This window comes from Fukomys damarensis, unplaced genomic scaffold, assembly GCF_012274545.1.
Source record: "Fukomys damarensis isolate Sample0158 unplaced genomic scaffold, DMR_v1.0_HiC HiC_scaffold_5, whole genome shotgun sequence".
Taxonomy (NCBI): Eukaryota; Metazoa; Chordata; class Mammalia; order Rodentia; family Bathyergidae; genus Fukomys; species Fukomys damarensis.
In genome coordinates, this window is record NW_022900917.1 from 80,362,611 (window position 1) to 80,375,878 (window position 13,268).

The 13,268-nt window shown below is 47.0% G+C and overlaps 1 protein-coding gene across 1 annotated transcript in view; it reads right to left on the reverse strand.

Annotated features, from left to right (window-relative positions):
• The window catches only part of Col22a1 (collagen type XXII alpha 1 chain), a 255,687-nt gene that overhangs the window by 102,257 nt on the left and 140,162 nt on the right, over window positions 1-13,268 (reverse strand). The window contains exons 30-34 of the mRNA XM_033759289.1: window positions 12,160-12,204; window positions 11,105-11,167; window positions 10,645-10,698; window positions 5,083-5,124; window positions 2,290-2,322 (exon numbers count right to left, since the gene is read on the reverse strand). Of these exons, the coding sequence (XP_033615180.1) occupies window positions 2,290-2,322; window positions 5,083-5,124; window positions 10,645-10,698; window positions 11,105-11,167; window positions 12,160-12,204 (237 nt within the window). The remainder of the gene's footprint in view (window positions 1-2,289; window positions 2,323-5,082; window positions 5,125-10,644; window positions 10,699-11,104; window positions 11,168-12,159; window positions 12,205-13,268) is intronic.

Sequence of the window (13,268 nt, forward strand, 5' to 3'; positions counted from 1 at the left end):
GGGACAGTTTCAGGTGACACAGTGGAAGAAGGTAGGGGGAGAGGATTGCAGGAAGATAAGTGTGGGACCCTCAGGAACCCTGAGGATTCCCAGGAAAGATGCTCAAGGCAGTCCTTGGGAGTCAGAGGCAGCACCTCACTGCTGGAACTTGGTGGGCACTCTGTCAATGTTTCTGAATGCAGGAGCCATGCTGGCTTCTCCTGTCTCTGCCCCAGGTAATGTTTGCAGGCCAACCCCCATTTCTGGGATTCAGAATCCCCCCAGCAGATGCCAAGCACTTCTAGGAAAATCATGGAAGGTCCATCATGAGGTAATGAGTAAATTCAGGCTGCCCCAAACCCTTCGTGAGATGCAACTTCTGAGGCACCTACTGACTTCCAGCTTGAAACCCTGCTTATGTTCTCCAAAGTAATGTCCCCATGGCTATGTCCACCTGTCTGTCCCATTCCTCCAGCTAAGGACTGGGTTCTCTCTCCAGTGTGATATATCCAGACCCAAGGGGTCATCCTATCCTCTAATAGTCCTGCTCACTCGGGATGGGCGTGCCCATGAGCCACCCCCATAGGCCTCCTCTGTTCTGCACAAGTGATCACAGGAGCTGGGACATTCTCTCTTCCTTTCTTAGTTGCACCAGAAACTTCAGTGTCCCTCTAAGTCTTGTCTCTTCCTGTACTGCACGGACTCAAAGGTATGTACCGGGGGAGCCACACAGAACAGCACTTTCCAAACCCATCAATACAAATAGGAGCTGCCATGCTGATGCAACCAAGCCCAGACAGATACCCGCAACTGCCTACAAAGAAAGTTTTTTTTTTCTCTAGACAATTTTATTGCTTTGATTTTGAGTAGCTTCCTGGCTCCCACAGAACTGCGCTGTTCAAGAAAGATGTCACTACTGGTATTCAAAGAGAAGTGAAGGGCAGCCCCCTCCTGCATTCCCCCCTTACATGCCTTTCCAGTGGAATGTTGCGGAAATTGTACTTTTATAGAGCAACTCCTTTAAGGAGAGGCTGGAAGTGTAGGCTAGTTTTAATCTTGGGAGCCTCAGGGTGGACCTGAAGGAGTGAGGAGACCCAAAAATAAGAGGGGACAGAAAAGCAAGACAAAGACAGAGGCATCTGGGAGAGGGGGCTATGAGATGGGAAGCTTGCCTCTGCACTGGACTAACCTGGAAACCCAGAGACAGGTGGTGACAGTCCCTCCAGCAAGGGAGCTATGGCCAACAGACGCCTCCCCACAGCTGCTCTGAGGTCCACGCTGTCCAGCGATGCCCCCACCATGGCTGCTTCCTCCCTGTTTCACCTCCAGACCTTTAAACCTCTCTCTTTCTGGGGACCATCTCTCTACCTGCTCTGCTCTACTCAGTCAATGACAAAATTCTTTTTGGCTTTTGAAGCTGTATGTGCTTATGACTGACACAAAGGAGGTAGCAGCTGCTGGAGTTTAGAGCTCTCCATCCCAGCCTCTGCTGGAGAGTGTCCTGGAGCTTCAGGTCAGAAGAACCACAAGGGAAACAGACAAGGGCACGCGTTTTAACCTCGGTGCCACCACCAGCATGAAGAGATCTTACAGAAGAGCCATTCATGGAAAGCGGGGAGCTCCTAGGGGCCAGGCTGGAGAGAAGCCTTTCATTTTTCTGTGCTGCAGCTTCTACTACCAGAGACCCCAACAAAGCTCCCCTTCCACCTGCTGCACCCCAAGGGTACAGGGCCATGCTGGGTCAACACTATGAGCAGAGCAGCCTCCCTCAGATCAGCATCCCCTTGAGGTCTGGTCTCCTTCACTGCCAGCATCCACAGACCATCTCTGACTTTCTCTTGATCTGTGTGTGTGTGTGTGTGCGTGTGTGTGTATTGCTGAAGTCTGAACCCAGATACTTCACACTGAGCTGTATCCCCAGTTCTTTTTATTTCATTTTGAAACAGGAGCTCACCGAGCTGTTCAAGCTAGTCTAAACCATGCCATCCTCCTGCATCAGCATCCCACACTGCTTGGACTACAGGCAGGCAGCATCTTCTGACTCTTTCACATCCTGTCATCTCAGATCATTCTGTGTTCTTCAAGCCAGCAGCAGCTCTGCATGCTACAGAACCTACTTTACCCAAGAGAAGTGTGGCCTTTGCCCCTGACCACTGGGCAACTCCCTGGATGTCCTGCCTAGCACGAAGTGGCTCCCACCTGGAATCCCAGATGCTGGGCTGACTGACCCAGCCCAGCCCGTCTCCTCAACAATGCTGCACAATCCCCAGGCTGAGGGCACCAGCTGTGCCAGGGAGCCATGCTACTTACAGGCATTCTTGGATGTGGTGTGAACAGGGAGGTCTGAAATGGAAATCAGAGAAATGAGTAGAGTCTGACACTTCATTTGAAAAACCTGCTGCCTTTAAGAAAATCACCAAGAGATGGAACACAGCCCCCAAAGGTCTGTAAATGCTCACTAGTTTTAACAATTAGGATTGTCACTTTCTTTACTGTTTCTGAGCATTTGTTAGACAAGAATGCACAGAAGTTCCAGCAGGGAGCCTAGAAGTCACATGGCCTGAGCTTCAACCTCTATGCAACCTCAGGCATCTTCCTACCTGTCCTGCTTTCTCCAGTCTCAATGCTTTTATAAATGCTACTCCTCAGACCTGGAAGATATGTTTTCCTTTAGTTAACTATAGCCCATCCTTCACATATTTTTTTTTTTATGGTACTGGGGATCAAACTCGGGTCTTTGTGCTTGCGAGGCAGTTGGCAGAACCACTGAGCTAAATCCCCGGCCCTGCCCACCCTTCACATTTAACGTTATTCTCAAAGATCCTCCCCTCCACTCAAATATAAATTGATGAACTAGGTGTCAGTGTCATTCTCTGTACCTGTACCTTGCTCTTTTCCTCTATCTCCTTTACTATAATTTGTAATATATATTTATCTCAACCATTATACAGTTCGAATTCCTCTCTTTTACAAGGTTATCAACCACATCAAGCCTGAGTCATGGTATGCCTGGCTCACAGGGGCCCAAAGGATAAAAATGAATAGGCAAAAGGATTTCATGAAAGCTGGTCCTAAAACACAATGAATGCAAAGAGAAGGGAAGGCAAGAAAGAGTGGCTGTCCATACCCTCCCATCCCTGTCCCCTGTTATGGTTTGTGTCTAGATGTCCCCCCAAAGCCACATGCAGTCATAGGTGGGGCTTTTTCAGAGGTGCCTGGATCTAGAATGTGTGATGCTGGGATTTTGTGGTGCAATGCTAGGCTCAAGGACACTAGGACTAAGGATATGAGTGTCATGTGCCTTAAGTATCTTGATAAGATATGAGTGATAAAAGGAGCTGTGGTTGTCCCTTACTTGTTTTGCTACCTTCTGCCTGCTATGGACTGTTTCTCCTCTGCAATGCCCTTCTGCCACACCATCCTGCCATGGAGCCAGCCAAATACAGACTGAAACCTCTACAAACTTTGAGCTAAAATAAACCTTTCACCCTCTAACTTGTGGTGCTAGGTATTTTGTCTCTTCATCAAGAAATGTAAGTAAGACATCCCCAGCCCTGGCCTCTTCTCCAGAAAATTCCATTGTTTTTCAGGCTAGAACATTTTTAGATTCTTTTCAATGTGTTCCCACACAATTATGAATGTATAGAAATACCTAATATTTGCAAGAAGTATATAAATAGTGTACTTGATCTATAGCTATTTATACTTATTCACACACACTGACTCATAATTCCTCACAATGACGAGGAGCAGAGGGGGATGATCCACCCCTGCCCTGCTTTACAGATAAGACAAACGAGGGACAGAGCATGAGCCCCTCCTGAAGCCCATGAAGCTGGGAAAGGTGGGGTCAGAAGCTGACACTCACAAGATGGGCTGTGGGCTTGTGTTCTCAATCTCTGAGTCCACAGAAGCCAGCAAACTGATTCCGTCAACTTAGTCTTGCATCGCTTAATTTGTATATTTGTATTTTTTTAAGACTAATCTAGTGTGTGCATTCCTTGACAAAATAGGATTTTGTGATACAGATATTCTACCATTTAGTTAACTCCACACTTATAGTCACATGGACTTCTTCCATAATTTTTCATCCTTATCAGTGACACTTCGGTGGACCTACTTCCAATTCTGTTTTTTCTGATGCTAAGACTTCTTTGCTGGAAAGACTGAGTCTCATTCTGGTGGGGCACGTATGCAGAAATATAGAGGCACTCTTTAATTTTGATAACAGCTGCAGGGGAGACTTTCTCACATTGCAAGCAGGCTTTCCAAGGGTCTGTGCTGCCTCCACTCCTGTCAGCCACGGCAATGCCATGCACTGCCACGCTCAGGAGCCAATGAAACCCTGATGTATTCACCCATTCCGGAGCAGCACACGAAGCCCTGAAACCAGTGCTCAAAATAGGAAACTTCAAGAGTAGGCACAAACATTATTTTTTAAAAAAATCTAAACAGGGCCTCATTACGGGGTTCGTGACAGTAAGATAAATAATATTAATAGCAGTTGTTTTGTATTTATTATGTACCAGGAAATCTGCTACTTTGCATTATTTCAGTTCATTTTTCACTATGCATGTACAAGATAGATGAGTATAATATTTTTTTTCTGGCAGCCGAGGAAACTTACATTTTAGGGAAGTAAATAACGTCTGAGAACACTACACTGGTGAATGGCAGAGCTGAGAGCCAGTTTCTCCGGCCCTATTCCCCTGCCCTCAGCCTTTGCTTAGCAGCAAAGCACGATGCCAGGCTGATACATGCAGACAATGGAAGATGAGCTCTGGTCTTGGGCCATGGTGTTATGCTCTCTGGACACAGGGTTTCTTGTTTCTGGACCTCAGTTTCCCCATACAGGACAGGTGAAATTGTATTCTTGGTATCCGGCACATGCTCTGATTAGTGTCACTGTGCTTTTGCCCAATAAAGAATCCGTAAGCACAGGGTAGTTCTGAAAGAAGCTTCCACAGTTTGGGATTGTCCGTGACCTACAAGTGCATCTAACTAGTGGTGAACTCTAGCAAGGAGAGTTTATAACTAACTGGTGTATTCCCAATACCCTAGGAATTGAGAGGAGGAGAAAGGAGTAGAAGCAGAGTAACTCACAGTTCCAGGTAGCCCAGGGGGACCTGCTGGACCAGCATCACCCTAGATGGAGAGAGAAGAAATAAATAACCGCTAATTTTCTTGCCAACTCCACCTGTGCTAGGACAGGTCTGATAAGGCCACTTTTTCCCATATAATAGGAACACACCGGCCACACATTACCACAATAGGTAGACGAATAGACAGGCAGACAAAAGCACGCATGCACTACAAATTATAAAACATTTCAGACATATAAAGAGAACCTTTGAGAAGTATCTGTATGATCTGTGCAGCTGCAAACAATTCCAGTCACTACCTGCCATCCCACTAAGCGTATAGTAATGAAATTGTCCATTTTGCAGCTCCCTGTCCCTGACTCCAACGTGCTTTCCCTCGGGCTGTGATCATAGCCAGTGTCCGAAATGTGACAGAAAACATTCCCACGTGTGCCCTTCAGCACGATGACCACACTCATCCCAGCTTCCTGACAGGTGCCCAGCCCTGCCTGCCCCACACTCCAGGAAGAAGATGACACTTCTCTACGTGAGCAGTGTTGTTCCTGTAAACAAAACAAGGTCGGGAGCCAAATCACCTGAGTTCAAAACCCAACTCTACCATTTCACAAGTGAGTTCACCTCTTTTGGTTTGGTTCTTCTTTGCAAACCATAAGGACAATAACGAAGATAACTCACAGCCTCTGGTGGGGTAGAAATGAGAAGGAACACAGTGTTATCCTCACCCTTAGGAAATAGGATCACTGAGCTGTCCATGCAGGAGAAAGGGCAGCAACACTGCAGTGAGAGAACCCGATCCCCAAAGCCAGTCACATGACAGGTGCCATGTGGGTCCAGGAGACAGGGTGTACAACTCCAGCTGTTCTTGGAACCAGCCCAGAACTAGGCCTATGGCAGCCCTTCTACATGTGAACAAACTTAGCGAGGGACAAGGCCACTCTCAGTAAAGGGCAATAATACAAAATGAACAGGTTGTATTGTTTTCTACTATTATTTCTATTGTTACGTAGCATTTAATTCCATGTGCTCGTTTATGTATGAAGTCATTTAATCTCTGCAGACATGCTTATAAGGCATTTACATATTTCACTGATGAAGAAACGGAGGCATAAAAGTCACAATCTATCCAAATGCACACTACTAGCCAATGGCTGAGCAGGGTTTTAAACTCAAAAACCATGCACTTAACTCGGACTGAAATTCCAGAGGCTTCAGGAGGAAAAGGACTTTCTTAAATCACCATACATTATCTGATTCTACTCGCTGTTCTTCCTCATATGGTTGAACTCACCCTTCACAGCTAATCTTACTGATACCCATCTCTTCACCATTAACAAACTCAAGTATCGAAGTTGAGTGTTTCCTAGCGGAGCACATGGATAAGTAGGTGCAGGTGGGTGGAGCATCGGAAGACAGGTGTCTCCGGGCAGAAGACATAGGCTGTCTTTGGAAAGAGCCTCTGCATGCATCCTCAGAGATGCAGGGAGCAAAGGAATGGTGGGCAGCATGGGGTAGCCAAGGGCTCTCTGATTTTGAGAAAGACACTGGGACAAAGGACCTGTGCATTTGGGATGAATTTGACAACAGGCCTGGGTTCCAACCAGGCTTCTTTGGGATTAGTTCTCAGTTGCCCTGATGGGGGAGCAGTACCATCTCCACTTTCCAAGTCCAGTGTGTGGGGTGAAAACACTTGTCTTCAGGGGTAGAGTAAAACCAATGGAGGGGGATGCAGAGACAGGAATGTGCAAGGCACCGTCAGAAAGGGGAAGTATTATCTTATCATCTTATTTTGAATTTTTGCCAAAAATTGCCTGTTTATCACCAGTCTCTGAAGGAACACAGAGGCAATCCAAACTCTTTGGAAGCCTGAGTGTGATTCTGCTGAAGGGGACAGTGGAGCTTTTTGGTCTTCCACGGGCTTACATTCTGGAAATGAGTTTACCAAATGGAAATTGTATTTTTGAGAAGTTCACCAAAGCAGCATGGCCAGACACTGCTCATGCATTCCTGGAGCCACGGAAGGGAAGGGGAGGAAGGAAACCAGAAGTTGGAGCAGACAAAGAGCAAACTTGGGAAAACAAACAGCTGGCAGGAGGAGGCTCAGTGCAAGTCGCCATGGGTGTGGATATCACAGTCCTCAGGCCTCCAGTGTGAAACCCAGTGTGCAGCACAGTGAATGGCACAGCCAGAGCCCTGGGTCTATGCTCAGACTCTAATTCTGCAGACGGCCCTGGACAAGCAGTTTAGCTTTTCTGGGCCTGACTTTCTACATCACTAAAATGGGGACAGGGGCTTATCTCAGAATCATCCTGAGGGGTAGGTAGGTCTTTATGTGGACAGTGCTTAGGTCTATCTGGCACAGAATATGAAGACCTCAGAGGGAGGTATCTACGGAACATCTGCAGGTGGGCAACCACAACATAGACAGTCTATGCTGAATAAGCTTAACCTGACTGCCTAGGGCACTGATGGCAAACCTTTTAGCGCTTTTAATGATAACAGCCAGCTGCAGCAAATGAGCCATAGATTCATTACCACTGGCCTAGGGGATTAGTAACACACACTTCGGGTGTGTGGGGGTGAGTTACAGAGGCATAAGCTTGGAGTATATATCTAATCCCTGGCCCCTTCCTCTCCCACAGGCACTCTTCTTTGCTATGCTTCTGGCCACAGTGAGTTGAGAAGTTTACCTCTGCAATGCTTTTCTGCCATGATATTTTTGCCTTGGAGCCAGCTAACCATGGATTGAACCCTCAAAATCATGAGCCAAATAAACCTCTTCTTTAAATTGCAGGTGTCATGTATTTTGTCCCAGCAGAGGGAAAACTGACCCATACGAGGCCTATAAGATATATAGCAAACAGAGCAAGGATGGTGACCTAGGCCAACTTTCCAATGACTGGAACAGTGTACTCTTTCCACTGCACTGCAGGCAAACACACACAATCACACAGGCAGGTCCTGAGTATGTGATGTGATGTGTGTGTGTGTGTGTGTGTGTGTGTGTGTGTGTGTGTGTGTGTTTATAATGATGCTATGGGATTGAGGGTATACAGAATTTGACCTGTAGCCCAGCAAGAGGCAGTAAGCAAAAACAGCTTGCACAGACTTTGTTCATGGTAGGATTCTCAACTCGTTCCATGTCCACCCTTTTAAAGTCTAAGGTTTTGGAGGCCTGCCTGGAATATGTTTTGCTCACTGTCATTTCATTAGTGATGGCCTGGCAGAGAGTGAATGATCTGCACTCTGCCAGACAGGGAGTGTCGGTGAAGACATCTGTGGCTGTCCCAGGCTGGCAGGGTTACGAATGCATCCTTCAAGGTCAGATTCTAGGTGGAAGGACAAGAGTCACTATGGCTGAAGCCACTTGCTCCAAAGCCTGGCTACCTGGCCTCATATTTACTCTTTCAGTGCTGTAAGTCAGGATGAGTCACTACACCTTTCTATTCTTTAGCTCTGTCACCCAAACTGTTATGGTCCATATCCAGATGTACCCCAAAGCCTCATGCAGTCAATAGGTGCAGGATTTTGAAGGTGACTGGATTTAGGGTGGGTGAATATGGATTAAGGATGTGATACTGGCATTAAGGTGGTGGATAAGGAAAGCCCCACCCTAGATGTGGGTGGCACCACTCAATAGCTTACAGCATGGATGGAATGTAAAGGAAGAGAGGGAAGGCGGGCTGCTGCTACAGTAGCTGCTGCTGCCTCCAGCCTGCTCTATGACGCTCCTCTGCCCTGTGCCACCCTTCCCAGGAGCCAGCCAATTGTGGACTGGAACCTCTACAAACTATGAGCTGAAACAAACCTTTCCTCCTTGAATTTTGGGTGTTGGGTATTTTGATATCAGCAATGAGAAACGTAACCCAGACATGGACAAAAGGGACTGCAATGGAGATGACCTTATAGTTCACTGATTACCAGTAAGACATGGGAATCGCAAGAAAGTCCAACTTGCAGAAGAACCAAGCATAATGAAACCCTGCCTTGTCCCCCTGTCAAGCTCACACCAGCTCAGCAGAGGCTGACTTGAACACACACAGTTTCAGCAAATGAGATCAGAGATGAATAGCTCACACATATTTGACTTCAGCAGCAACCTCGTTTATGTGACAACCAAATCAATGGTCGCCTTTTCAACAAAATCCAACAAACTCTGCTGTGGGTTGGCATACTGACTCTAGTCTAAAGGCTCCCATGATGCATACACATCAAGCAAGTGACCCTCAGGAATTCAGGTGACTGTAGCTGACCACTCTGAATCACTTGCCAAGTGAGTCTCTAAAACCCATGTCTTCCATGCCCTCGCAGTTTTCTGTGGGACTTTGGCTCAAGGCAGATAGATGTAACTTCCCTGGCAAGCAGCCCCACCCTGCTACCTTGTTTTCTGTTTGTCACCTCATAGCCACCTCTACACTCTTCTCCTTCATGCCTGATGACCCAGGAGGTGACATCAATAATTTCACTGACCTTGCCTCCAGTACGTGGTGGTTTTCCAGAAGATCAGGAGCAAGAGGAAGAACAGGTTGAGAAGCTGAAAGCACCAGGACTCAGCCCAGTCATGTCTATTTCCCTGTCCTGAGCCAAGATGACTGTCAGGTTCCTTCTTCCATAGTCACAGGCTGGTCTCTTGCTATTTCTGGTCTCTTGCTATTTCTTTCCCTGAAGTGTGTCACCGCATCTGATTGGTTTCCCTTAGCATTATCCAGGCCAATGTTAGTCCTCTCACTAACTTTTCTCCGGCCATACATTTGGAGTTCGTTGCTCTGACAGACATGGTGTCTGCCACAGAGGGTGCTGGGAGATGAGGACCCCCCATGTACATTGCAGAGCTCACAGTAGGCTCAGCACAGGCAATTATGTCCCTTGACTGAGACAGACTCTGCTTTCACTCCGAGGCTAGCCCTAGGGCCAACACCACAAGCACCAACAGGCTCGATCAATTATGATATACAGGAAGGAAGCAAGACCAAGGCCACGTGGGGTTTGCTTCATGGCAAATTCTTCTCCCTCTTGGGGCCTCCTCTGCCCTCAACAACACAAGCTTACCCACTTTTACTAAAATCATCCTGGATTCAGAGTAAAAGACTAAAACCCAACAGGCCAAACTCAGCACCTGGCCTGTCAGGAATGTTCAAGCCAACTCTCATGCACTACAGGGACGAAGGAAGAGTGAGTGGATGCTTGGATGGATGTATCCACAGCCTTGTGCGTGTGTGTGTGTGTGTGTGTGTGTGTGTGTGTGTGTTTGTGTGTGTGTGTGTGTGTAGTTTGTGTGTACCAGTGATCAAACTCAGGTCCTTGCCCTTGTGAAGCAGGCAGTGGAACTATTGAGCTAAATCCCCAGCCCTTGAATGGGTGTATCATCTCTGATTCTATTAGTTTCAAGTTTCCTAAAAATTGCAAATAAGGTTTACGTCTAAGTTACTGTACCTCAAAAATGAATTTTTGAATCATGAAAATACATTACACACACACACACACACACACAGACACACACAAAACCTCTTCAAGAAACAGAAGCCAGTGATAATGAATGATCACGATGAGATTAAGCAGCTCCTACCTTTTCACCTCGGTCACCTTTCAGTCCAGGAAGTCCCACTCCACCTTTTTCTCCCTACAGGGAGAGATACAATTAGAAAACATTAGAACCAACCTAAGTTTAATCCCTGCCTCTTCCAGATAAGTGCAGTATGATGATCTTGGGTTCTCTACCTCCCTTCCTCCCTCCTTCTCTCTCCCTCTCCCTCTCCCTCTCCCTCTCTCTCTCTGTCACCAGGCTCTCCACTTGGCCCCTGAGGAGCTATCTTCCATCCTCCTTGTTATCAGCTCAAGCTGAAGATGCTCATGCCCCGCCCTTTCCACAGCTACCACAGCTCATGGACTCTGGTACAGTATCTTCTCCCCTCCTCATTTCTCTTCCACCAACATTCATCTCCCCTCAAGGGAATAAGACTCCAGAGGGCTTGCTTCCCATGGGGACGGGCTAGGTGACCTCAGAGGCAAGAGGCCGCTACACTCACCTGATCTCCCTTCTCTCCTCGCACACCTGGGAACCCTGGAGCACCTGGGAGGCCAGATTCTCCCTGTGAAAACAAAATGGCAGCTCTATCCATGAGGCCCCTGTGGGAAGGCTCTTTTATGGGACAGGCTGTGGGCAATGTGCTTTTTCATTCCTCCCAAAACCCTAGAAACCTTTGGTCTTAGTAGAGGTCGCATAGAAAGCAGAGCCATAGAGAAAGAAGAAATCCATGCAATGTGTTCACTGTGGATTCTCAAGCTCCTTCCCACCTGGGCTATATCTTCTCCCAGGAACTTTGTCCCAACTCTCTAAGTTTCTAACACCTTTTGTCCTTTAAGACTCAACCCCAATGTCACCTTAGAGTTTACATCTAGATGTCCCCCTACCCCAAAGCCTCATGCACTCGGATGGAGCTTTTGAAATGTGATTGAGTTAAGGAACCTCTACAGCTAAATGTGACATTAGGAGGGAGGTGAGGCCTGGCTGGAAAAGGTGGGTCACATTGGAGTGACCTGGCAGGATGTATCTCCTGCCCCACTGGCCTTCTCTCTCTGCTTTCTGGCTGCTATGAGGTGAGCAGCTTTCCCTCTACCAGGCCCCTCTGCCATGCTGTCCTGCACTGGAACAGGCCAAGCATGGACTGAAACACGAGCCAAAACAAATCTCTTCTTTAAGCTGTTGGCATCAGGTATTTTGTTCCATGAACAAAAAAGTGACTAAGACATAACTCTTCAGCATCTCTCCTGACATCCTCTAAGCCTTAAAGCCTTGTCCCATGTCCCTCACTGACACTGTATGTCAACATGCGTCTAGCTGTTCCCAGTGTCCACTTTGTTTTGGTTTGTGACTGTGACATCAATACCCAACACAGCCATGAATATACTAAACATGCTTGGAATTATTAAATAAATAAACAAACAAATGCACTGATATCTCAAAAGACATGATTAATTGCCCTAGGCATGTGAAGAATTTATATAAGAACTATGACACAACAAGGAACGAATCAATTAAGTGAAGAGTGAAATGTTTCAATGAAAGCATGAGCAATCAGACCTTGTCTCCAGGCCGGCCTGCCAGGCCCCGCTCCCCAACTTCACCCTAGGGAGAGAACACCAGACACTCCATTATCTTCCGTGCACATTTCAGATGTGGCTCTATGCCCCTGCTGGGCTCAGACATCCACAGAACCTGGCAGCCACAACCCTAATTCTCAAATGTGGAGCCTACTTAAAGGCTCAAGGGCCAGGAGCTGTGCAAACCCAGGAGTTCAGCATTTCTGGAGAGAAGGCATCCATGACCCCTCATACTGTCTCTTGTTTTAGTTCAAATAAACATTTCCTGAAATTGCCCTGCCAGAATTTAGTCAAGGTGAGTCCATATATCTGGAGCCTAAATTCTTACCTTGCAAATAATAACGAGCCAAAATCTCCAAGCCCTAGATCCACAGCCCATGTTTTGAGTCATACAAAGTGAGCACAGACCCCATGCTGGTTCCACCCCAGAAGGGGAAGAGCTAGTCTGAGAACTTGTCTACACGACAGGTGCCCCACACGAACTGACTGCTCTTTATCTCTTTGCACGAACACAAGCTGCCTGAGGTAAGCACTGTGTATTTCCTTTCCCAAGATGGATAGCAGTAAATCGCAGGTGGACTTCCAGTTAAACACTCAAGCTTACATTAGACTGCCTGCCTCCCAGGCAGGGGCACACACCAGCTCTTGTTTCCTGGAAGTTTTGTTCTCATCCATTAGGTTCCTACAGTGGCCTGAATGTTCCCCCACAAAATTCTTTTGTTTGCTTTTCTTTTCATCTTTGTTAGTACATGTTTGCAGCCCATAATGATTGCATTTGTCATGGAGACTTGGTGCCTGTACATAACACATCTTAATTCTCTCACATCCCCTTCCCATCCCCAGCTCCATCTCTTTCTCTCTCTCAGAAACATGGAGGTTGAAACATAACTTTCAGAGTGGTAATATCAAGAGGCGGGGCCTCTGGGAGGTGATTTGGCAGAACCTGCATAGATAGGATTAATTCCCTTATAAAAAAGGACTGAGGAAGCCTGTTTGCCTTCCACCAGTAAGGATGCAGTTAGAAGGCACCATCTGTGGAACGCAGGCCTCACCTGAAACTGAATCCACTGTAACCTTGATCTTGGACTT